Genomic DNA, 23,559 nt, shown 5'->3' on the forward strand with positions numbered 1-23,559 from the left:
CGGGCGGGGCCCTGGGCGGGGTCGGGTGGGGCAGGACGGAGCTGACTCCCGGAACCCTGGCGGTTTCTGCCTTTGAGGTCTCCTGACCCGAGTGGCCTGGGGTTGCCAGGCTGGGCTAAGCCGATCTGAGCGGGCCAGAGATGAAGCCACCGAGAGGTCCCTTTTATTTCCTCCCCGACCCCATGGCAGTGGCGACGACCTGGTTTTCTTCTCCCTAGAACCTCCTGGCAGGGCCGGGCCTGGAACTTGAGTCCCCTCGAAGAGTAATATAACCGGAAGACCTGGCGCTGAAGAGCTGGGCTCCAGAGTCCCTTTGGGGGAGGGGTTTTCTCCCTGGCTCTCAGGGTTTCCCTAACGCAGTGTTCTCCAACCTCCGTTGGGCATTGCTCAGAACTGTACCCCTCTGAATCCAATATCTGAGGGCCAACCCCATTTAGCGGTAATCTTACATCCTTGACAGCCTTGCTAGGGCGTGAAACGTAGGGACCAGCAGGGAATGGTGTTAATTATACCTTGCACCCTCATTCTACACTTAGAGAAACAGACTTCCCATTCCCTAGCACCGTCTCCCCCACCCCCACCTCTTTCCCCTTAGCTCTCAGGTCACCACTACCCCCACCCATCCCCACCCCCCACCCCGTGTCTCAGCAGGAAGAGTTAAGAGCCTGTGGGATCAATGATGATCTCCTTCGGTTCTGGCTGTCATAGCAGCAGCCGTACTCGATTGAGCTCTCCTTTCACTACCTTCTGATGACTCTCAGGCTCCCAGCCATTCCCAACCCTACTTGGAAAAGAGCAGCCTGGGGACCCAGGGCCAAGGGAGAAAAGATAGGAGCACACTTTTCCCTCAGCCCTGGGCCTGGGCTTCTTTATCTAAAGGGATGGAGAATCCTAGCTGGTGTGGCTCCGTGGATTGACTGCGGGCATGCCATCTGAAGGGTCGCTGGCTCCATTCCCCATCAGCGTATATACTTGGGTTGTAGTCAAGGTCCCAGTTGGGGGCGTGGGAGAGGCAACCCCATGTCGATGTTCCTCCCACTCTTTCTCCCTCTCTTCCCCTCTCTCTAAAAATAAAATAAATCTTTTTAAAAAATAAAATAAAATAAAATAAAATAAAGGGATGATGAAAATCCACCCTGGAGGTCTGAGAAAAGCAGTATATATGGCAAGCTCTGGCAGCCACCACATGGTTTTATTCTCTCAGTCTGCAGAGCTATGCAGCCGTTTCGCTCCATACCTGAGGACTCAGAAGTTCCTGTATCTGGAACCCCAGAGTCCCCCGTAGGAGAGCAGATACCCTGGGGAGTTCGTGCTATTGCACAGAAGCAGATCAAGGCAAGGGTGGAGATGAGGTGGGTTTTGCTATCCAGCCAGCTCTGCCACGACGAAGAATGAGCCACTGATAACCACTTTGGCCTCAGTTTCCCCATCTAGCCCAGGCCGGCCCTCTGGTGGTTGCCTCCAGACCATGCATTCATACAACACAAATATTTTGTTTGCCTTGCATGCTTGTCAGGCCTGCACTAGTAGCTGGTAGATAATGGCAGGACCCAGGTCCCTGTCCTCCATCGGGAGAGAAAGGCATTTAAACAAATAAGAAAATGTATGTGTTAAATGTGAGGGTAAATGAGGAGAGGAAGGATGCCAAAATCAGGACAAAGGGGAAGGACAACTATTCTAGGCAAAGGGGACAGTGAGCAATGGCATCAAGGTTTGCCACAGTGTGTGTGTGGGGGGGGGGGGTAGGGAGGCCAGGCTAGAGAAGTAGACAAAGGACAAGGGGAAGTCATCGGAAGCTTTGGACTGTGAAAGTGAAGAAGTCTGTTTTGCATGTGCACCATATATAATCAACAAAGTTTATTGAGTGCTCTAAGTGGGGTGTTTTTCAGTCCTTCTTGCTGGCATTTATCCATTCACTGAATAGAAAAGAATTTAGGGACCCTCTCTTACCTGTTCACTATTCTAAACTCCTCATATGTGTCTCATTTAATCTTCACACAAGCAGGTACCTATGCATGAAATAAACTGTTAACCTCATATTACAGACTCAGAATCCAAGGCTTGGACCTGCTTAAGGTCATTTGACTGGTGAGTGGTGGTCCAAGGATTGAAACCTCACTTGACTGCAAAGTCCATGCTTTCTACTAAGTAACCTGTTCTGGCAGCATTGTGTGACCAGGCCAGACAGGACCCAGGCCCTGTCTTGGAGAGCTGATGAGCTAATAGGAGAGTCCTGAGAAGGGCTCTGACGAAGGAGTTCACTGTGTGTGGTGAGACCTGGTTGGTTGCCACAGGGAAAGGCTAGAGTGACCTGTATTCTAGTGGGGTTAATTGGGGAAGGGGGGGAGGGGTAGAAAGAGTTCAGGAAAAGGGAACATTTCACAAAAATGAGAACTTGAGAAGCATCTCAACTTGTTAGGGGAAGTGTAGGCAGATTTGTGTGGTCATGCATGTGGCAGCAGTGGAGAGTTTGGACAGGCGCCATCCAGGAGGCGGCAGGAGCTAGAGCACTTAGGGCTTTGAGTGCTGCCCCAAGGGATTTGAGATTCCTCCTGCAAGTAGCAGGGGGACACCAAAGCACGGAAGCAAGGCATAGCACTACTTTCCTGACTTCTGTGTGAGCAATGGTAACAGGGCAAACACAGAGAAACCCATTAGGTAGGAGATTGTTATAGAAATCCAGATTGGAAATGATGGAGCCTGAACCATGCCAGTGGTTATGAGGACGGGAAGGACAGATTCAAGAGATAGTAAAGAGCTAGAGGGATCAGGACTTACACAGAATGGTTTCATTACTCTAATTTTCCCATTCAATAAATATCTGTTGAGAGTCTGCCATGTCTCAGGCACTGTTCTCAACACAGAGCACAAAGCCATAAACCTGACAGGCATGATCTTGGCCCTCCTGAAGCTGGGAAAGATAATAGGCGAATAAATACACATAGCAACAGAATGTGGTAAGTTCTCTGAGGGAAATAAGCAGGGTAATAAAATAGTAACTGGGGAGCCCATTTTAGCTATGATGTGTATGATGGGGGAAGCCTTTCTGCAGAGTGGATATTTCAGCTGAGACCTAAAGATGAGAGAGAGGTAGGGTGAATGTGGGAGTTCTTGCATGCAGAGGAGAGAGCATGTGCAAAACCCTGGCATAGGAAAGGGCTTTGGCATTCAAGGAACGTCAAAGAGGCTGGTGTGACTGGAGCATGGTAAGGGAGAAAGGGGTAAACTTTCTAATGCTGAGAGGGATAGAGGGAGTCCATTGTAAGGACTGTGGATTCTATTCTATAGAAATAGCCTGGGGAGGCACAGAGAGCTTTTTAACCAGAGCAGTAGTAAAATATGATTTACACGTTTGAAGAGATTCCACCTGCTGCTGTTTGGAAAAAGGGTTGTAAGGGGCCAGAGTGGAAACCAGGAATCCAGTGAGATTAGGAGACTTTGCTGTGATCCCAGGAGGGAGATGACAGGCTGGGGAATGGGGTGAAGATGGAGGAGGGTGAATAGACCCAAAATGCATTTTGGAGGCAGAAACAGGTTTTACTGATGGGTTGGATATGGTAGGTGAAGAAGAAATCAAAGACATGATGTGGGTTTTTAACTTGAGCCAAAACCAGTGGTGCCATTTACCAAGGTGATGAAGACAAGAGAAAACAGGTTTATTTGGTATTGAAGAAAGAGATTAAAAGTTCTGTTCTGTAGAAAGTGAGTTTGACATGCTGATAGGCACTTTTGTGGAGCTATCAGGAGGACAAATGGAGATATAATATGGAATTCAGAAAAGAAGAGCAGACTGGAGATATGACATTGGGAATCAGCATGTAGTTGATAATAAACCATGGGATAGGAACAGATGGGGCGAAAAAGAATAAAGTCCTCCTACATTGAGAGGTCTGACTGAGAAAAAGTGGTTGGCAAAGGAGACCTAAAGGAAGCAGCCAGCATATAGAAAGAAACGGGGGGGGGGGGGGGGGAGTGTGTTATGGACGAGAGGATTTTAAGGAAGGAGTATCAACAGTACCAGAGGTTCGATAATATGAGTATCTGCTGCCCAGTGATGAAGTTGTGCTCTGGAAGGTGGAAGACCTTCCAGCTTCTCTACAAGACTGTCCTTGTAAGCTTAGGGCTGTAAATGTGGGAGGGCAAAAGTTTGGGGATAAAAGACCATAAGATAGAGGGGAGGAGCACTTCTAAGTATCGAATGAGATAACACGGAAATGCATCTTGTAAACCTCCCAGTTCTCTGTTAATATCATTGTTGTTAATGCCAATGAGCTGGGGATTGGACTGAGACCACCGGTGTGAGAGGGTAGGTAAGAAGCAAGGAAACAGTTCCAGAGAATGAAATTGCATAATGAAGAAAATCCCGTTCTTCCTGAGAGCTTGCGTCAAAACCAGGTTTCGGGTTAGGCGAAGAGATCCGGGAGCAGTTGCTGCAGTTCACGCCAGACTGACCCCCACCAAGACAGCAGCTAGCACAGTACCAGGCTGATACCGATGTTGCCCTGAGCCGGGGGAGGAAGTCCGGCCCCAGACTCCAGGATTTCCTTTGGCTCCGCCTCCTTCCTCCACCGACCAATCAGGATTCAGACGAGCGAGGGCCGCGCTAGGGCGGGGAGGAGGATGGAGTCTGAGGACCGTTATTAGTTCGCCTGGAGCAGACGTCCAATTATTTATTCCATTCCTTCCCGTACAAGGACTGTAGCTGGTCTTTCAAAAACCTAAATGGACGTATAATCAATTTTTAAAAAGCTCTGGCAGTTTCATATGAAACTAAATATACACCTATTCTATGACCTAGCAATTTCTTACCTAGGCATATATTTTTTTTAAAAAAGCATAAAACCACAGAAAGCCCAAATAACCATTAATAGAAAAATGGATAAACTAGCATGCCCACACAGTGGAATCCTATTCAGTAGTAAAAAGTAACCACCAAATGATACACACAGCGGCATGGATGAATCTCAAAATGATTATGCTGAATGAAAGAAACCTGTACACACAAAACTACATCTTGTATAATTCCATTTATAAGAAGTTCTAGAACAAGCTAAAATAATCTATGGTGAAAACAAAATCAGAGCAGGGGTTGCCTGAGGACTGAGGGTAGGGATGGACTGCAAAGGGGCATGAAGGAACCTTCTAGATTAAGGTAATCTTCTTAGAACTTTATGCAGTGGAGGAAGTGTCCCATATCTGTGCTGTTCAGCGGAGTAGCCATGAGCCATATGTGGCTACTGAGCACTTCAAGTGTGGCCCGGGTACATGAAAACTGTTTATTTTATTTTTTATTTTAAAAATATTTTGTTTATTTTAGACAGAGGGAGGGAGGGAGAGAGGGAGAGAAACATCAGTGTGTGGTTGCCTCTCACACGTCCCCAACTGGGGATCTGGCCCACAACACAGGCATATGCCCTGACTGGGAATTCAACCTGCAACCCTTTGGTTTGCAGGCTGGCACTCAAGAAAACTGCATTTTTTATTTCATTTAATTTTAGTTACTTTAAACTTAAAATTAGCCACTTGTGGCTAGTGGCTGCCCTTATGAACAGCACAGTCAGCACAGTTTTATATCCTGATAAAGGTTTGGGCCTCGCAGGTATATTCATCTGTCAAAACTCCTCTCACAAAAGCCTAAGATTTATGCATTTCACAGTGTGTAAAGTTTACATTTAAAAAATAAGCATAAGCTCTAATTAATGTTATAGGTGTTGAAGTCTTTAGACATGAAATATACTATTGCCTATAACTTTGAAATGCGTAACGAAAAATGGATCAATGAATGGAAGGATGACTAAATTGTGAATGGATGATAAAACAACACAGCAAAACATTAATTGTAGAATCTTGGTGGTAGATATATGGGTGTTCACTGTAAAGGTCTATCAACCTTTCTTTGAACATTGAAATGTTTTCAGAATAAAATGTTAGGGACACCAGGGACTGAGAGGAGAAGGGATTGGGAAGGTATTGTCTAAGTGGGTACAAAGTTTCTGTTGAAACGATTAACTTTTTTTCTGGAAATAGATAGTAGTGATTGTTACTTAATGGCAATTGATTGTACACTTAAAATAGTCAGAATGGTAATATATATATTACAACTTAAAAAAAGTTTGAGAGCCAAAAGAAAAAGAAAAGTGTTGGGGGAAAATCCATATGAAAGTGTCTGTGCCCTTTCTAGAGGCAGTCTGGGGTACTCACAGAGAGGAGGGGCACGGGGCACGCTGTGGGAGTGAGTGTGTTAGGCCTGCTCAGAGGAGAAGGTAGAGGGAAGAGAACACCTTCCAGAAACTGAGAGATCTTGGTTCACAATCCCAGATCTTTCACTTTCTAGTTGTGTAACTGTACTTGCCTCCTTCTCTCCAACATGGCTCAGCAACTGTGCAACATCTCTGTGGCAGCACAGAGCCTGCTACCCTTCCCCCAACCCTTTACCTGGCCTGCACCAGGGATGTTGCTGCTGCACCTGGGCCACGTTTCTATTCCAAGGACAATGAAGATAACTGGTCCCATTCCCTGTCCACCCTGCTGTTCAAGGAGGAGACCAGCAACCTCTACAAGAAGATCCAGTTCCACAATGTGAAGCCCGAGTGTTTGGATGCCTACACCAGCCTGATGGAGGCTGAGTTGCCCAAGACGCACCTGGATGAGGACCACCCCTGCTGGCTGGGGGGCAACTGGAACACGGGGTACAGGAAGTAGGACCAGACAGTGCACCTGTGGCATTCTCAGGCAGCTATCCAGCCCTCATGGACTGTATGAACAAGCTCAAAATCGAGAAGTACCTGGAATCTCAAAAGGAGCAGAGCCAGATGCAGCTGACCAGGAGAAACCAGATGCTCCTGGTTCTCAGCTCCAGAGTTCAGCTTCTGGAAGGAGCCACAGCCTAGAGCAGGCCCCAACATCTATCAGCTAAGGACATACAAGCTTAATCCAGGAACCATGATTGAGTGCAGGAACAACTGGGCTGGGCTATCAAGTACCACAGGAGAACCAGCAGGCAGTGGGCAGCTTCTCCCAGATAGGAGGGCTCTATATTAGGCACCATCTCTGGGCCCCTAGAGCCCTGCGCTTGGAGGGAAACTAGAAATGCTAACTGGAGGAGGAGGGGCCGGGACAAAAATGTCTACTGCACAGTCCCCTTGGTGCAGCACATGGAGTCTTGGCTCATGATCCCTTTGAAGATCTCACTTCTCCAGTGATGCTGCCCTCTTGGATCTGGGAAAACTCTGGGGACCAGTGCTCAGCTCAGGCAATGAGCCGACAGGGTTCTGAAGAAATATGAGCTCTTCCCAGACCCTTTCTACCTTATTTCTCCACTCCCTCACCAGTGCAGGAAGCAGCTTTTAATTTCTCTGAAGAACATTTTTAAATGTCATCTCACATTTCTCCATAAGATTCCTCATCTCAAGGCTGCCAGTCCTCCATTATCAGCACGAAAATCCTCGGTTTAGTTGCATAAAAGGTAGTGTGTTCAGTGGCTAGAGGTGGGAAAGGAAGAGGTCCAACCAGGCCAAGCTCTCAGGAATTCCCTGGGTCACCCACTTGATGGACAGTCTGAACCAAGTCCCTCCTGCTAGGGAAAAGCCTAGAAGTGCCTCAAGAAGTAAGGGGGAGACCCTCAAGTTAGTGAAGTCAGCAGGAAGTTACCTATTCTACCCTGAAAGGCCGGAAAGAAGGCGTTGGGAAGGATCGGGGGTGGGAAACAGAATGGAACAGGAACAAGAATCTGGAACCAGGAACCTGGAAGGCAGAACTTAGAAATCAGAAGTTGGGTTTGAACTGCAGTTAGAATACAGAATGGGGAAAATAAAACAGGGGACAGACTGCTTGAGGAGGGGTTCCTAATATAAGACAGTTGGAGAGAGGCTCATCTGTTTCTACGTGAGATCGAAAACTTGAATGTGTAGTTCGTCCTTCTGTGCAGGGAGATTCTCCTGCCTTTCCTTTTCCTTCCTGCAGGCAAATGAGCAGGTCAGGGCCTGTATTTCCCTCACCCTGCATCACTTTGCTCCCTCTTCACATTCAATCACAACCCCACCCCCATTCTACTGGGCCACCAGGTGTGTGGAGTGAGGTCAGTGACTTTGGGGGCTCCTCAGTGACCCCCACACCTCACGAACCTCTGGATAGCTTGATTCTGCCTCCCTTTCAGGAAAAATTGTGCTGGAGTTGTTGATGGAACCAATTAAATTACTGTTAAAAAGCCCTGGCTGGTGTGGCTCAGTGATTGAGCACTGGACTTCGAAGCAAAGGGCTGCCAGTTCAATCCCAGTCAGGGCACATGCCTGGGTTGTGGGCCAGGTCCCCAGGAGGGGGCGCATGAGAGGCAACCATGCATTGGGGTTTTTCTCACTCTCCCTCCCTTCCCCTCTCTCAAGGAAGGAAGGAAGGCACCAAAACTTGAGTGCTGCATTAAAAAAAAAAACACATTTGTTTCTTACTGCTGTTGCTACTGTATCAAATTACAACACATTTAGTAGCTTAGAACAACACAGATTTATTATCTTGTAGTTCTGGAAGTTTGAAATGTGTCTTATTGAGTTAACGTCAAGAACTGCATTCTTTTTTCTGGAGACCCTAGGGGGCAACCCACTTCCTTGTCTTTTCCAGCTTCCAGAAAACTGTGTTCTCTGGCTTGGCTCAAGGCCTTTTCTTCCATCTTCGAAGCCAGCAGTAACATCTTCAAATCTCTCTCTTTCATCCTCCACACACCCTCTGCTTCCTTCATCACATCTCTGACTCTCCTGTCTCCTTCTTTCCCTTATAAGAACCCTTATGATTCCATTGGGCTCACCCAGAAAATCCAGGATAATCTCCCCATCTCAAGAACCTTAATTTATTACATCTGCAATGTCCCTTTTGCCATGTAAGGTAACATAACATACTCACAAGTTCTGGGAATCAGGATGTGGACTTGGGGAGGTGGCCTTTCTCTGCCTACTGCAGTGACTTTGAAATTTTATGCTACTTGCACTTATAAGTCAAGACTACACCAAAGAGGAAACATATTTCTCACGATTTTTCCTAATAGTTTTATTGAGATATAATCCACATACCATACTTTACCCATTTAAAGCAAACAATTCAAATAGATTTTTCAGTAGTCCCAGAGTTGTGCAATCATCACATTTTCACCTTTTTCCTCCATGTATCTTGTGTTTTGTTTTTTCACATTTGTGGAAACAAAAGCTTGAGGCGTTAAGGAAACTTGCTTAGGGTAACCTCTAATGGCAGGACTGGGGCATTGCAAGGGCCGTCAGGAGCTGAGATTCCACTCCAGGCTTGGACTCCCTTGCTCAAGACCAATAATCACCTGGGAGCAGAGGGGTGCAGTACTGAAACACACAGGTGCTTCGGCCATGTTTATTTCTGCTATGTACAAGCTATGCGATCTTTGGTAAACCTCTTGGAGCCTTGGTTTTCTTATTTGCAAAATGAGGGCTATAAAAATAAATGGGGAGGCGGGAAGAGGAGACTGGACTCACCTGTAAGATCCCTTTCGGTTATGTAATTCTAAGCATCGATGGCGGGGAGAGGTGGAATAATTAAAAATAAGTTCCCCAAGCATCCGGGGCAACAGAGGGATGAATAAGTATTCTCTGTAAACGAACTCAACGCTTCCCTCAGGCCTCAGAGTTCCTCACTGTTCGGCCTCAGCAGGGTGGGATAGACAATGCATAAAACGACCCTTACAAAGGCAGAGAAGGGGCAGGAAGAGTTGAGGCCTTGGGGTGATCTCCCCAGGAGTGGGCAATGATCCTGCAAGTGGAAACAGAAGTGGGAGGAATCGATGAAAGCTCTTCCCCAAGGCCAAGTTCAGACGCTGTGTAAGGGCTAGATGGGAGGGAGAATGAGCAGGACTGGTGGTTCTGAAATTAAATCTTCAGAGCCGGGTTGGGTGGCACCATACCACGTGTGGTGCAGCTGAAGCCCCGCCCCCCGCCCCTGTCTCGAGCCACGCCCACTTGCCCGTACGACCACGTTTGTTCCGCCACCACAATAAGTCTCCTTCCTCCGGCGTGCGATTGGTACAGCCCAAATTGGGGTTGCCGGTGGGGGGGGGGGGCGGGGTGGAGGGAGGTGCGGGGCAGGAGACACGCCCCTGGCTCTGATTGGTTGGAAAATTTAAAGATCCAGCCACGGATAGGGTGATTTTCTACTGCTAGTATTTGAAAGTTTCTAGAGCCTGAGTAACGCCGGCAAGTCAGCTCTGTTCAGCTAGTTCATCCGAGTACCGGCGCAGTGAGTGTCCACCCGATCGCAGCGTTGGGAGGAAGAGACCCTGCTTCTTTGCGGGGTCTCTGCTGGGTGGGTGCAAGCGAGAGGCTTAGTCGGAGGGAACACACGTTGCAGGGCCGCAGCGTCCTCGCCCCGATTTCCCGAGCCAAATACTCTGCCCCTTCCCCACCTTAGAAACGGAAAGCGCCGGGGCTTCGGAATCGCACTACCCGGGACTCCTACAAGCCGTGTGGGCTCTCCCAGCCCGCTTCCACTTTTGTAAACCGAGAATAGTGAGACCCGCCCAGCTGCGTGTAAACCAGTGAACGTACCTGGAAGGCGATAACTGTCAGCCCCCTTGCTCATCTCCCCGCATGCGATTCCCCTGCTTCTCGGGGGAACGACTCTGAGTCTCCCGTGCCCTCCCTGGGTCTCCTCGGAGCTGACTTCTTTGCTGTTCAGGGTCTCCCTTCCTCTGTGGCCTTGGCCGGACAGCCGAGGCTCCTTACCCCAAACCAGGGGGCATTTGACGCTGCCCATCGCCGCTCTGGAAATTATTTTGCAGGACAGTAATTTCTAAGCGAATTTCCTAAGTTGGCCCCAAGAGCCTTTATCCATCACTGTGACCTCTTTGTGTTACCTGTGTGGCCTCGACCGGGCTCCGCGTCCCGGCTCTATAACACCTGTTATGTCCTTGAGTCCTCTTTACCCCTGTGCTCGCATCCTTTTGCAGACTTGCAGAGGTGGTGGCGATGCTGTCGGACACTTTGACAGCGGCAGCCGAACGTGAGGACTCGGAGTTGCGGTGCCGCGTGACTGTGGAGGAGCTGAGCCCGGGAGGGCAGCCGCGAAGGCGCAAGGCCCTACGCACCGCGGAGCTGAGGCTGGGTCGTAATGAGCGGCGCGAGTTGATGCTGCGGCTGCAGGCGCCTGGGCCTGCGGAGCGGCCCCGCTGCTTCCCCCTACGCGCCGCGCGTCTCTTCACTCGCTTCGCCGCCTCCGGGCGCAGCGCGCTGCGGGTCCCCGGGGACAGCGCTCCCGGGGCGGGCGCGGTGCAGTTGCTGCTCTCGGACTGCCCCCCAGATCGACTGCGCCGCTTCCTTCGCACTCTGCGCCTCAAACTGGCTTCGGCCCCGGGTCCTGGGCCGCCCTCCTCCCGCACGCAGCTGCTTGGCCCGCGGTCCCGCGACTTCTTTACCATCAGCCCTGTGCAGCCGGAGGAGCTGCGACCCGCAGTGTCCACCCGGGGCCCAGACACCAAGCCGGTGAAGCGGCCCACGGAGTCCCAGGTGGGGGCAGAGCCCAACACCGTTAGAACAGGGAAGAGGAAACACCTTGGAGACTGGGTGTGCCACTAAGCTGAAAAAGACCAAGGAGACCCAGGTTTGGGGGGAAGATGTTGTCTCAGAGGAGATGCCCACTAGACAGCTGAGTGTGACAGAGATTCGGGAATTGGGCATGTGTTTCTCATAGTGAATCCCTGAGATTAGATAAGCCAAAATAGGGAAAGGGGGTCCAGATCACATTAAAAGAGAAAGCAGAGAAGGAAGGCCTGAAAAGAAGACCTCAAAAGAAAACTTAAGAATGCAGACCCCCTGGAGAAGAAGACAAGCTTTGGGGGAAATGAAGTAGTCAGCAGTGTCCAGGCAGCCAACAGGTCCAAACAGATGGAGGCAGGGACAGAATGTGGTGGTCTTGACAGTTTCTGAACTGAATCGCAGACCACTGGGGTTTGAGACTAAGCTGGCGAGAAGATGGAGATGGGTCCAGAAGGGGCCCGACTGGGCGGACTTCTGCTTGGGTGTTTCGAGATCAGAGGTAAGTTTGTGGCAGGAAGAGAAGTGAGAGGGAAAGATGGGTGAGAAGACCCGAAGAGGTAGGGAACCCCTGGGGAGGGGGCTGAGGGAGGAAGCAGACCCACACAGTGGGGTCTTCATGGAACCAGGAGTAAGAAGGTACCCAGGCTTGGTCCCTTCCTCAAGGAGAGACCTAGACTCCAGTTGTTCCTGGCAAGATCTCCAGGTGAACCAAGGCTGCCCACGGGTTCCCTTCATCCAAGGAATGAAGCCAGCAGAGACACAAGGGCTACCAGGCCTAACATCGCACCTGGGACAAGACGGGGTGGTGGCAGCAACGCCTAGAGTGAGGCAGGAGGCTCTGAGACAGTCCTGTCTCCCCAGGAAGGCCCAAGGTGGCCCCTGCCAGTGAAGAGGCTGAGCTTGCCCCCCACCAAACTACAGCTTTCTGAGGAACAGGCTGCGGTGCTGAGGGTCGTCCTGAAAGGCCAGAGCATTTTCTTCACAGGAAGTGCAGGTTGTGGGGGGCAGAGTGAGGGGGGCAGAGAATGGTGGTGGGATAAGACGGAAGAGAAGTGGTCTTGACTTTGCCCTCTGCCCAGGGACAGGGAAGTCTTATCTGCTGAAGCGTATCCTGGGCTCACTGCCTCCCACAGGCACTGTGGCCACTGCCAGCACTGGGGTGGCAGCCTGCCACATCGGGGGCACCACCCTCCACGCCTTTGCAGGTATGTGAGAGCCCCTGCGGCTGGAGCTGGAAGCAAGCCAGGCCTGTGGGAAGGGAGCAAGGGAATGTCAGGGTTGAGACAGGGCTGGGGTCTCTGCCCAGGCTGACTAATGTCACTCACAGGCATTGGCTCAGGTCAGGCTCCCCTGGCCCAATGTGTGGCCCTAGCCCAGCGGCCAGGTGTGCGGCAAGGCTGGCTGAGCTGTCAGCGGCTGGTCATTGACGAGATCTCCATGGTGGAGGCGGACTTATTTGACAAGCTAGAGGCCGTGGCCAGGTCAGTATGTACAGTGAGGGCTGGGATCTGCTGGTTTCCCATGAGGAACCCACCCACCCTCTCCCCTAAAGCATGGCTTGCTTCTCCGCAGAGCTGTCCGGCAGCAGAATAAGCCATTTGGAGGGATCCAGCTCATCATCTGTGGGGACTTCCTACAGCTGCCACCAGTAACCAAGGGCTCCCAGCCCCCACAATTCTGCTTCCAGGTACCTATCACTCACCCTCCTGTCCTGCCTCCCCACCAGAGATCTGCTCTGCTCCTTGACACCCCCACCTTCCCTCACCAGGCCAAGAGCTGGAGGAGGTGTGTCCCAGTGACCCTGGAGCTGACCAAGGTGTGGAGGCAGGCAGACCAGACCTTCATCTCTCTGCTGCAGGCTGTGAGGCTGGGCAGGTGGGCTCTGTGCATAGAGAAGGGGTCACAGAGGACATCCAAGTGTGTGTCACAGAGGAGCATGTGGACCCAGAGAAAGGGAAGAAATGCTTCCCAGGCCTATAGGAAATAATCACTCTGTGAACTGAGACCTTGTCTCCCCCAGGGTTGGGGTCCCCATCACCCACACAGGGCCTGGCACAGAACAGGCATCAGGGAACTACAGACAGATGGACACATAAGAGTTCAGAGATGTCAACACTCTTATTTCACAGGTGCAGAAACTGGGGTTCAAAGAGGTGAAGTGACTTGCCCAATGTCACAGCTAGGAAGTGAGTGAGCTGGGATTTAGACCTAGGTCTGAATCTAAAACCCAGGATCCTTCCACTCTTAAAGGCTGTGTGGTCACTTGGTGGGAGAGGGGAGGTTGCAGACATGATCCCAGCCCAGCTAGGACAAAAGGTTGAAATGCTGTGACCACTCTAACATGGGAGTGGACAGGCCAGGAGGGCAGATGACATGCGCGCCAGAGCTGAGCCTTGAAAGCCAGGTCAGACTGGGACGGGCTTGAGGAAGGATGGTGGTAGTGAGCCGCTCTCTGTGCCTGGGGACGGGAGGCAGGGAGGAAGGTGCACAGCTCGCACCAGCATGCATGGGGGACAAGCGGAAGGCTGAGCAGCAGAGCAGGGAGGGATGGGCCCCAGGTGGCCCCTGTCCTCCCACGGGAGTTGCTGCTGCACCCAGGCTTCCCCGGGTAGAAGAAGGCTGGAGGTGGGGGCGAATTAGAAATTTAGGCTCAACTTTTTTCCCCTAAGGCAGCAGGCCGGGGGCTAGAAGATTGTCCTCTAGAGGCTGATCTGATTAGGCTACCAGCATTACAGATATCAACATCAGTGCCTGGTCCAGGTCCTCTGAGCCTCCAGACTGTGCGCACTCGGCACGTCGTGTCGTGAGGAGCACTGGGGATGGGAAGGTGTCTAGCTCCTTCCTGGGGGCAGGCACAGGAAAGGGTGCCCACACAAAGCCATGGCCAAGCACCCCATATATCTCATACTCAGTCCCCATGTACAGGGCCCAAGTTGCAAAAAGACAAACTGGCCAGCCTGGGGCCAGCCAATCTTGCTCTGGTGCCCCTTTCCTGTCCCTAGGCCTGACCCATAGATGGCTACTTGGGCCATACCACCCATGTGCCCCACCTTCCCTGGTCCTGGTGTTCGGGTGGGCTCTACCCTAACAGTCCAACCCCCACAGGTGCTCAGAGGAGGTGACCCACCAGCTTCAGGCTACGGCCACCCACCAGGTGGGGCGAGATGGGATTGTGGCCACGAGGCTCTGCACCCACCAGGATGATGTGGCCCTTACCAATGAGAGGCGGCTGCAGGAACTGCCAGGTGAGCAGTGAGCCAAGGCTGGGCAAGACCAGCTGGGAGGGGCTCTTGGGCAGGTAATGCCACCCGCCCTCCCAGGCAGCCTGGGCCCTTGGAATCATGTAGATGTCTAGGCCCCAACCTCTGTGACCATAAGGCCCTCACATTTGCAGAGGTAACCAATTTTGAGTGGTGTGATCTTAAAATGGTCAAGATGGAAATGCAGCTGGAAATGAGTCTTAAATCCAGGTCTCTGATTCTAAAGCCCCAGCTAGGCCTAAGCTACCTCCACTATCTCCCCCACAATGCCCTGGTCTGATGTGTTTTTGGAAACTAAGACATAAGTAACTAGTAATCTTTTTTCCCAGGTAAGGTACACAGCTTTGAGGCCATGGACAGTGATCCTGAGCAAGCCCGGACCCTGGATGTCCAGTGTCCCGTTAGCAAGCTACTCCAGCTAAAGCTGGGGGCCCAGGTGAGTGGAAAGCAAGGCCTAGATCCTGGGACCTTGGCCTCCCCAACCTTTGCCCCTCTGTCCAGGCTGATCCACAGCCAGACCGCCCAGCTGCAACCACAGCAAACTCCCTTCCTCCTATTCCCACCCACCTTCCTGTCTTCAGCTTCCCACTGCCCTCCTGTTTCTCTGCCTGGAGCTCCAAGCAGTGTTGCTTTGGGTAAGTCCCTTGCCCTTGCTGGAGCTTGGCTTTCTCATCTCTAAATCGGGGAGTGAAATATCTACCCCACACAGTTGTCCTCTGTACTATACCCTATAATGTGCGAGTCTTCCTTCCTTCTACCATGTTGGGACTGGGCCAGATGGGAGCCTTTCCTCGGGTTCTGAAGGGCAACCTAAAGGGAGGAGGTAGGCACCATGTGGTTGGAAGGGGAATGGCAGGATCTGGGGGCTATTTCTCAAGATTGTGGCCCACACACATACCCCTCAAGAGATGTGGAAGCTTTGAAAGCCATGACATCTGTTACCTTATTGCTCTACCTGCTCCTGAACAAATGCCTTTCCCCTTGACACAAGGGGAAACTGAGACCTGGAGAAATAAAGCATATTGCTTCAGGGCTCACAGTTAGCTAAGGATTAGGACTCAGTGTCCCTCCATGACAGGCCCCGGCCTCCCAGAACCGCAGCAGCGACTGCTGCCCCTGAGACCAGGCATGGGAGTGGGGCAGCTCTCCATGCCTCTGTTCTCTTTCCCCTGCAGGTGATGCTGGTGAAGAACTTAGCAGTGTCCCGAGGCCTGGTGAATGGCGCCCGAGGGGTGGTAGTTGGGTTCGAGACGGAGGGGAGAGGTGAGTGATGGGGGTGCAGACCCACCGCGTGGGGCAGCAAGTCCCCGGGGTAAGTGTGAGGATGGAAAGGTGAGGCCTGTGCCTCACCTGTGAGCCCCGAAACAGGGCTGAAAAGTTGGACTTCTCCATGCCCCCCTCAGGGCTGCCCCAGGTGCGATTTCTGTGTGGAGTCACTGAGGTCATCCGTGCTGACCGCTGGACAGTGCAGACTACTGGGGGCCAGCTGCTCAGCCGGCAGCAGCTACCCCTCCAGCTGGCCTGGGCGATATCCATCCACAAGAGCCAGGTGAGTAGCCAGTGTGGGGGATGGGGACAGGGGGTACAAAATAGGTCTAGGGCATGGTGAGGGGGCCTTAAAGGCTTTGTGGGGGTTGAGCCTGCCCTGGATGCAAAGTTCCAGACCAGTTGTAGATTCTTTGCTTTTAGACTTTATTTATTTATTTTTAGAGAGGGGGAAGGGAGAGAGAATGAGAGGAAGAGAAACATCGATGTGAAAGAAAAACACTGATTGGCTGCTTCTAGCACACCCCCAACCAGACACCTGGCCAGTGACCCAGGCAGGCGCTCTGAATGGGAATCGAACTAGTAACTTCTCAGTTCACAGGCCCTTGCTCAACCCACCGAGCCACACCAACCAGGGCTAAACCTTTCTTTAGTGCATTTCCTATACCATCTCTTTCCGTTTTCCCTCTGTCATCTCCTGCCCTGTCGTTTTCTGAGCCACAACCATGTTAAATTTAATACTTCAACAACTGTATGAGGTATAGATGAAATAATCACTCCTATCTTTATAGAGGAGGAAACCGAGGCTCAGAGAGGTGAAGTAACTTGTCCAAGGCCACACAGCTAGTGAGAGGCAGAGCCAGGATTCCTTTCCGTGGCTGTCTGACCCAGGCCTGAGGTCTGTCTTTCGCCCCATCCCTCTCTCTCATCCTGGCTCTGTCTCCTGGAGCCCCTCCTACTCAGATGCCCATCCAGGGTCACCAGGGTCGCCTTGAGACTCTCTGGACTGGGCGAGGAGATCCAAGGGCAATAGCTGGGCTGGTAACATAGGGTCAGGCTCTTGGACACAAAAGACTTCAGGCAGAGCTGGCTCCACCGCTGTCTCTCCAACCTGCAGGGCATGTCCCTGGATTGTGTGGAGATCTCTCTGAGCCGTGTGTTTGCCAGTGGCCAGGCCTACGTGGCCCTTTCCCGGGCCCGCAGCCTGCAGGGCCTGCGTGTTCTGGACTTCGACCCCACGGTGGTTCACTGTGACCCCCGTGTGCTACGCTTCTATGCCACCCTGAGGCGGAGCAGTGACCTTGGACTGGTAAGAGGGAGTTACCCAGTGGTGGGCCACATGGCTGTGGGCCACCTAGGAGCTAGAACAGAGGAAAGGCCAAGAGACCCTGACTAGGGGTGGCGGAGCCTTCTCTGGCTCCGCTGGGGACAAGAGCAAGAGGAAGGAGATGCTGGTCCCCCAGATTGCGGCCCTGAGGGACCACGGAAGTCCGTAACTTGGGCTCTCTGGCTTCAATCTAGGAGTCCCCAAATGACGATGACGCAGTCTCAGACCAGGAGAATGTGGACCCAAATCTCTGAGTCGCAGAGAGAAGACAAAGGATGGTCTCCCCTTCCTCCTGCTCCCAGGCCGGTCAGGGCCCAGGGATAGCAGGAGGAGGCTGTGCCCCTTTCTCCCTTCACTGGGGCCTCTCAGCCTCCTGCAGGGGTCTGAGCATAGTACTTCCCACCCATTTGCCCTCTGTGCCTCAGTTTCTCCCCTTGCCCTAGATGAGCTGCTTCCAGGGTCAGAAGTAACCTTTTCTGTGCCCATTGGGAGTGGGCCAGGTATTAGAGCACAGAGTTGTCTGCGAGGGTTGGCCGCAGGCCTGTGGGCATGAATGCTGCCCCCTTCGGGCTGCAGAGGGGAGAGGTGCTCCAGGGGCAGGAATAGGCCACGTGGAACCTGAGGTGATTTCCCAGCTAGGCCCAGCCTAGCACAGCCAGGACAGACACCTCCTGAGCCTGGCAACGTGAGGATACGCACAGCAAACCGTGCGCCTGTATCTTAAGCTGCTTTCAGGGATAAGAAGTAGTGTGTAGGGATTGAAATGGATGTTCTCAGATTGTATTTATTTTGGGCAAATAAACATGTGAATTGCGCAAGGACTGTGAGTTGAGTTGTCTGCTCCCCTTTAAGGTTCCCCTTCCCAGGGCACTGGCTGTTCCCGGTCCCCAGAGGCTAAGCCTGTGGTCCTGCCCCCAACCCCTCCTGTGCGCCCAGGTGTTAACGCCCTAGTGGCTGAGCTCCTGGATCCTTCTGTGAGGTTTTCTTTTTTTTTCCTTTTTTTTTTTTAGCACTTTTCCCCCTAAGGTTTTTTTTTTTTTTTAAGATTTTATTTATTTATCTTTAGAGGGGAAGGAGAGAGGGAGAGAAACATCAATGTATGGTTGTCTCTAGTGCATGCCCTGCAGGGAACTGGCCTGCAGGGAACCTGCCTGCAACCCAGGCATGTGCCCTGACTGGGAATCAACAGCGATCCTCTGGTTCACAGGCCGTGCTCAATCCACTGAGCTACACCAGCCAGGGCTTGTGAGGTTTTCTTAATGTCACTGGTTACCAGTGTTTGGAAAGCTGAGTGACCTGAGGTTGATGACGCACTGTGAAATGACCAGGTGAGTCGCTGCCACCCAGCAGTCAGGTAAAGACAAACTGGAGAATCCACACAGTGAGAAACAGCATTGCAGCATCTGAAAAATGCTGGAAGCTAGGCTGAAACTTTCCCACTTTGGGCCTTTCTGAAAACTTAGCTGGGACATTCTGATGGGGGAGGGATCACAGACTAGTTTCAGTTGATCACAAAGCTGATAGAAGTTGCTCAGGGGCCCTTACATACTGTTGGAAAGGTTCCCTGCTCATGCGTGAAAGGTGTAAACCCAGTTATGGCGGAAGCATGGATTGGCAACTCCATAAAGCAATGACTGATAATATAACAGAATCTCCAATGATGGGAAGGGTCAAGAATAAGGAAACCATGCTGGTGGCTGAGGAACAGGAAGTGTGATTGTTTGAAGGCATTTATCCTTGTCTCCCAAAAGCCAGTGGAGGCCCCAGTGCGCAGAGTGGGTGCTCAGGGAGTGTCTGCTTGAATGGTGGAGGCCTTTGATGTGGGGGCTCAGTGCTGTGGTAGTTCAGAGGGGCTGCAGGGCCTCACAGCTTCACTGTGGGCCTCGTGGAGGAGGCAGGGCTACGGCCTGTGAAGAATTTGATTGATGGTTAAAACTCAGAGGATAGACCTGGCTTTGCATCCTGATTTTGCCACTTGCCAGCTCTGTGACTTTAGGCACATTACATCACCTCTCTGAGAGGGTCTCCTCACCTGTAAGTGCAGGTGGTAACTTCCTGTCACACAGGGTCATTGGAAGAGAGGCCTGGCACGTGGCAGGAACTCAGTAAGCAGCTGTCACTGTGATTACCAGTGGTTATCACCAGAATGTCTGCTTCCTACACTGGATCCTCTGGCAGACAAAATCTGGAGCCTCGGAGGGGTACCAGCATGGCCCCTGGACAACTTCTGACGGTCTGGTTCTTGCTACCACCCTTCCTGACCTTGAGGAATCAACTGTTTTTCCATAGCATCAACCCTTTTCTCTGCCCCCAATAGCAGACGCTCTTAGGAGAAGCCATGCCCGCAGGGTGACCCCCCTCAACAAGTGGCAGCCATGAGGGCCTTTAAAGGTGGTGCCTCAAGGGCCCAAGTGTTTCCTATCTGCCCACTGGCAGCCCTCCTCCCAGGTCCAGCTGTTAATAGGTCACACCGTCACCCTGCCCTCAGGAAGCTTACCATCTGGTTGAACATTGCATTTTTCACTCCTTCCACTTAACACACAGTTTGGGGACATCCAGTCCAGCACAGATGGCATTGTCTTGTGTTTTCTAGCAGCTCTGCATCTTTTGGGGTTCTTGGATGGAAACAGGAGAAACTCAGGAGAACTTAAGCAGGAGAGGAAGGTAACGGAGCAGAAGGCTAGCTCAGAGAAGTGGTATGAAGCCCAGAAAGCCAAGGCTTGGAAATAAGTGGGAACTGGGGAGGCTAGAACCACTGGCAAGAGTGGAGCTGGGAGCCGCTGGCCAGGAGGACCTTTGTGGCCACCCCTGGACACCAAGCACAGCCACCAGGGGAAGGAGTCCTTCCCTCTTCTGCCTCTTCTCACATCACCCAGTCCATATGTAAAGGCATGTATGTGACTGGGTGGGCTTGGTCTCCCACGCCGGTCCTGCAGCCACCAGCAAGAGGCTGAATGTGCAATGAAGGTGCAAGGGGTACCAGGGCTTCTGCGGGCAGATGATTCTTACATCGTCCCCCAGAGCTGGACTATTGAGCATGTCTCTCCTGGAATTCTCCTCTAGACCTCTACCCTCAACACACACTGCCAAGGCGCCTGCCCCTCCCAGCCCTGTCCCCTCACCCAGGCACCACAATGTCCACTTTCCCTGGTCTCGTGTGGACCTGCCCTCCTTCAAGATATCTTCCTCACAGGACTGCCTGGTCATCAGAAAGTCCTGCCCTTAGCAATCCCTTCTCATTGTGAAGAGACTCTCCAGGAGAGTCTCCCTGGAGAAAGACAGACGTGTTCTCTGTGTGGGGGAGCTGCAGACACACCTGCCTGCCGCTGCAGGTCGGCACAGCACGTTGTCTGGTGAGAGGGTATGCCAGCAACCGCACAGCTCTTTATTTTCTTGACATCTAATTTAATCTGACTTCTAGCCTGTATCCCTGGGGGTGTCAGGAAACCCCATCTCAGTCAGTGTTGGGGGCTCCCCACCCCCAGGGTCATACAGGCAGGTAGGGGGCCTTATAGGAGCAGGCCTTTCATTTCCAGGGCCTCCCAGTGGCTGCTAACACCGGCAGTGACCATTGTCCACAGGCCACAGCCCTGCTCAGGCTGAGGGCGGGGCTGGGGAGGTTATGGGGACTTTCCAAGAGCCAGTCTCTCCAGGGGCTTTGCTCCATGGCTTCTGGAACCCTGCCACCTCCCCGTGGTGCTCTCAGGGCACCCCGTAACCACTCACCCCGCCCCAGTCTTGGAAAGCCTCCTCCTTCTGACTCTCCTTCCCCCCAGCATAGCCCCCTCAAGGAATTGGACCTAGGAAGCAGAAATCAGAAGGGTGGGTCCTCAGATAGCTAGCTTCCTTGAGGCAAAGAAACAGAAAGGTCTGGTGACCCTGAGAGCGCAGGGCAGGAGTAAAAAGATAAGTGTGGGCAGAACGAAGGAAGAACCGTCCCCAGTAATCTGCTCATGCTGAGATAAAGAAGACTTTGTCTCATTCATTCAGTCCTTACTCTAACCTCTATCTGGTGTCTCTAGTAAGCCAGATGCTGGACTAGACACTGGAGACCCCCCAGTAAACCAGAGTGACGTGGCCCTGCCTTGGGACCCTGTAGTGAAGGGAGGGAGACCAATTCTAAACATGCAAACAGGATAACCTCACATTTTCACTAGCACCGAAGAATCAGATAACATCAGATAACAGAATACCTGCTGAATGGGAGAGGAAAGGGACTCTGAGGCAGATGCCTTCCCCGCTCACGTCTCCCTGACTTGGCTGCATGATTCTAGCAAATCTGTAATGGCCAGATGAATCCTTCGTGACTGGCCTGAGAGGTCACCTCCTTTGTGACCCTGCCCCTTCCCAGGCCGAATGGCCAGGTCCAGCCGCTGAGCACGTCCATTGTGCTGTCCATGGCTGTGTGGGTCGTCTTCTGTACCACAAGGCTCCTGAGAACAGGAGTGAGTCAGTCCCCCGCCTCTCTCAGCCTCAGCACCCAGCCCAGCACAGGGAATGGGACGGCTGAGAGCAGAGAACAAACGCATAAGGGAATGAGTGCTGAGAGCCTGAGGGGGGACGGTGAGCCTGCCTGAGTATGCTGCCCTGATGATGGGGGTGTCCCACTGTCTGGGGGACCCCTTGACTTCTGTTTTCTCCCTAGTTGCCTAGTTGTATGAATTTCCTACTCTCTCCCCTGATCTCCAGAAGGAAGGCTGGAGGTGAGTCTGTCAGGGGGACAAGCTGGAGGAAGTCATTCAGGAAAAGGAAACTGCATAGCACACACGAAAAGAGGTGTGGATGACGGAGTTCCAGGGCCCTCTTTAGTACAGATTTTAAAGCAGGAGATGGGCGCTGGGGGAGGGAGGCCGACCCCTGGGGGCTCAGCGCCGGGTCCCACTTCCCGCAGGCCCCCGTAGCTCTCTTTTGCCTCACAGCCCCCGCCCCAGCACCCGCTGTGGTCTGCCTTTAGGGTACTGATCAGTTTGCCAGTCCGTCTCCCCTTAGAATAAGCTGGGTCCCTTGGCAGCAAGAAACCTGGCCCAGCCGTCTTTGTGTCCCCACAGCACTCAGCGTGATGACTTTAGAGAGAAGACACTTCATAAAATGTTTGATAGATGAAAGCACACAGCACAGAGCCAGGTCCCCTGAGAGGCAGGGGTGTTTCCAATTTTTCCAGAGCCAAGCAGTAGCCGGGATGGACCCAGAACCCGGGGGCCGCCGATGGGCTTCCTGGAGTTGTCCACCTTCGCTCTACCTTCTGGAGGGTGGCCAGGCAAGGGCGTGGCTAGACAGGACCTCCTCCTTTCTGAAGTCCTGGCATATTTTGCCCACCCCCACCGGGTCGATGTTTATGCTCTAACCCCCAATCTCAGAGCAGCCAGGTCCTCTCCCCAAGCACCACACACCATGGGCCACTAGGTGGTGCCAAGTGGTCAGTTAGTCCTTTCCCAGAGACCTGGCAGGTCCTTTGTCTCTCAGTCTATGTCTGGTTGGGGCACAGGGACACCTCAGGAGCTGGGAGCCCAGTAAGAGTAAGGATGGGGAGGCCCCTTTGCTGAAGGGCTTGCACTTGGTACCTGCTGAGGTTTGTGTCCTCAGCAGGTACCTGCTAATGAACACCGTGGTTTGTGTCCATCATCCCTCTTGTTTTTCACAGTAACCCTAAGAAGGCAATGGGGCATTATCCTCTGCTGTGGGGAGAGCAAACTAACCTCCTGAGAGGTTAGGTGACTTGGCCAAGGCTACACTACCCAAGTCCCAGGATCCTGGGATTTTTGCACAGTCAGCCGAGAGCCCTGAAGTTAGATACTGGCTTCACCCCTTGCCAGGTAACCTTGGATATGCTGCCTGAATCCTCAGCCCCAGTCCCATCATTAGTGAAATGGGGCTAACAGCAAATCCAGTTAGGACTGGTAAAAAACTGGGGTGGGGCCAGGCTCAAGGTAAACCCTCCTGGTTAACTCCTATTGGCCTTTTTACTCTTACCCCAAGTGGCCGCCCTGCACCCCTCCTCCTCACCCCTACCCTTTCCCTGCCTCCTGAGTGGCCTGGAGAATAACAAAGAGAATTAACCGGAACCCAGAGTAGGTGATCACTTCCGTGACGCGGGCTGTGCCCACCCACTAGGGGAAGAAGGGAAGTTTGTCCCCCTCCATCTTCCAGCAAACACAAGGACTCAGCC

The 23,559-nt window shown here is 52.4% G+C and overlaps 1 protein-coding gene and 1 pseudogene across 1 annotated transcript; both read left to right on the top strand.

Annotated features, from left to right (window-relative positions):
- The first annotated feature begins 6,367 nt into the window (after window positions 1-6,367).
- On the top strand, window positions 6,368-7,202 carry LOC119057126 (protein NipSnap homolog 1-like; annotated as a pseudogene).
- Window positions 7,203-10,174: 2,972 nt separating this feature from the next.
- Window positions 10,175-18,211, top strand: PIF1 (PIF1 5'-to-3' DNA helicase). The gene is made up of 13 exons (XM_037155771.2): window positions 10,175-10,245; window positions 10,955-11,510; window positions 12,402-12,534; window positions 12,620-12,745; window positions 12,868-13,021; window positions 13,113-13,227; window positions 13,309-13,415; window positions 14,646-14,785; window positions 15,130-15,236; window positions 15,976-16,063; window positions 16,204-16,349; window positions 17,184-17,375; window positions 17,588-18,211. The coding sequence occupies exons 2-13, from the start codon at window positions 10,974-10,976 to the stop codon at window positions 17,645-17,647; spliced, it is 1,905 nt and encodes a 634-aa protein (XP_037011666.2). The 5' UTR covers window positions 10,175-10,245; window positions 10,955-10,973; the 3' UTR covers window positions 17,648-18,211.
- The last annotated feature ends 5,348 nt before the right edge of the window (window positions 18,212-23,559 follow it).

This window comes from Artibeus jamaicensis, unplaced genomic scaffold (assembly GCF_021234435.1).
Source record: "Artibeus jamaicensis isolate MK-2021 breed Jamaican fruit bat unplaced genomic scaffold, CSHL_Jam_final contig_548, whole genome shotgun sequence".
Taxonomy (NCBI): Eukaryota; Metazoa; Chordata; class Mammalia; order Chiroptera; family Phyllostomidae; genus Artibeus; species Artibeus jamaicensis.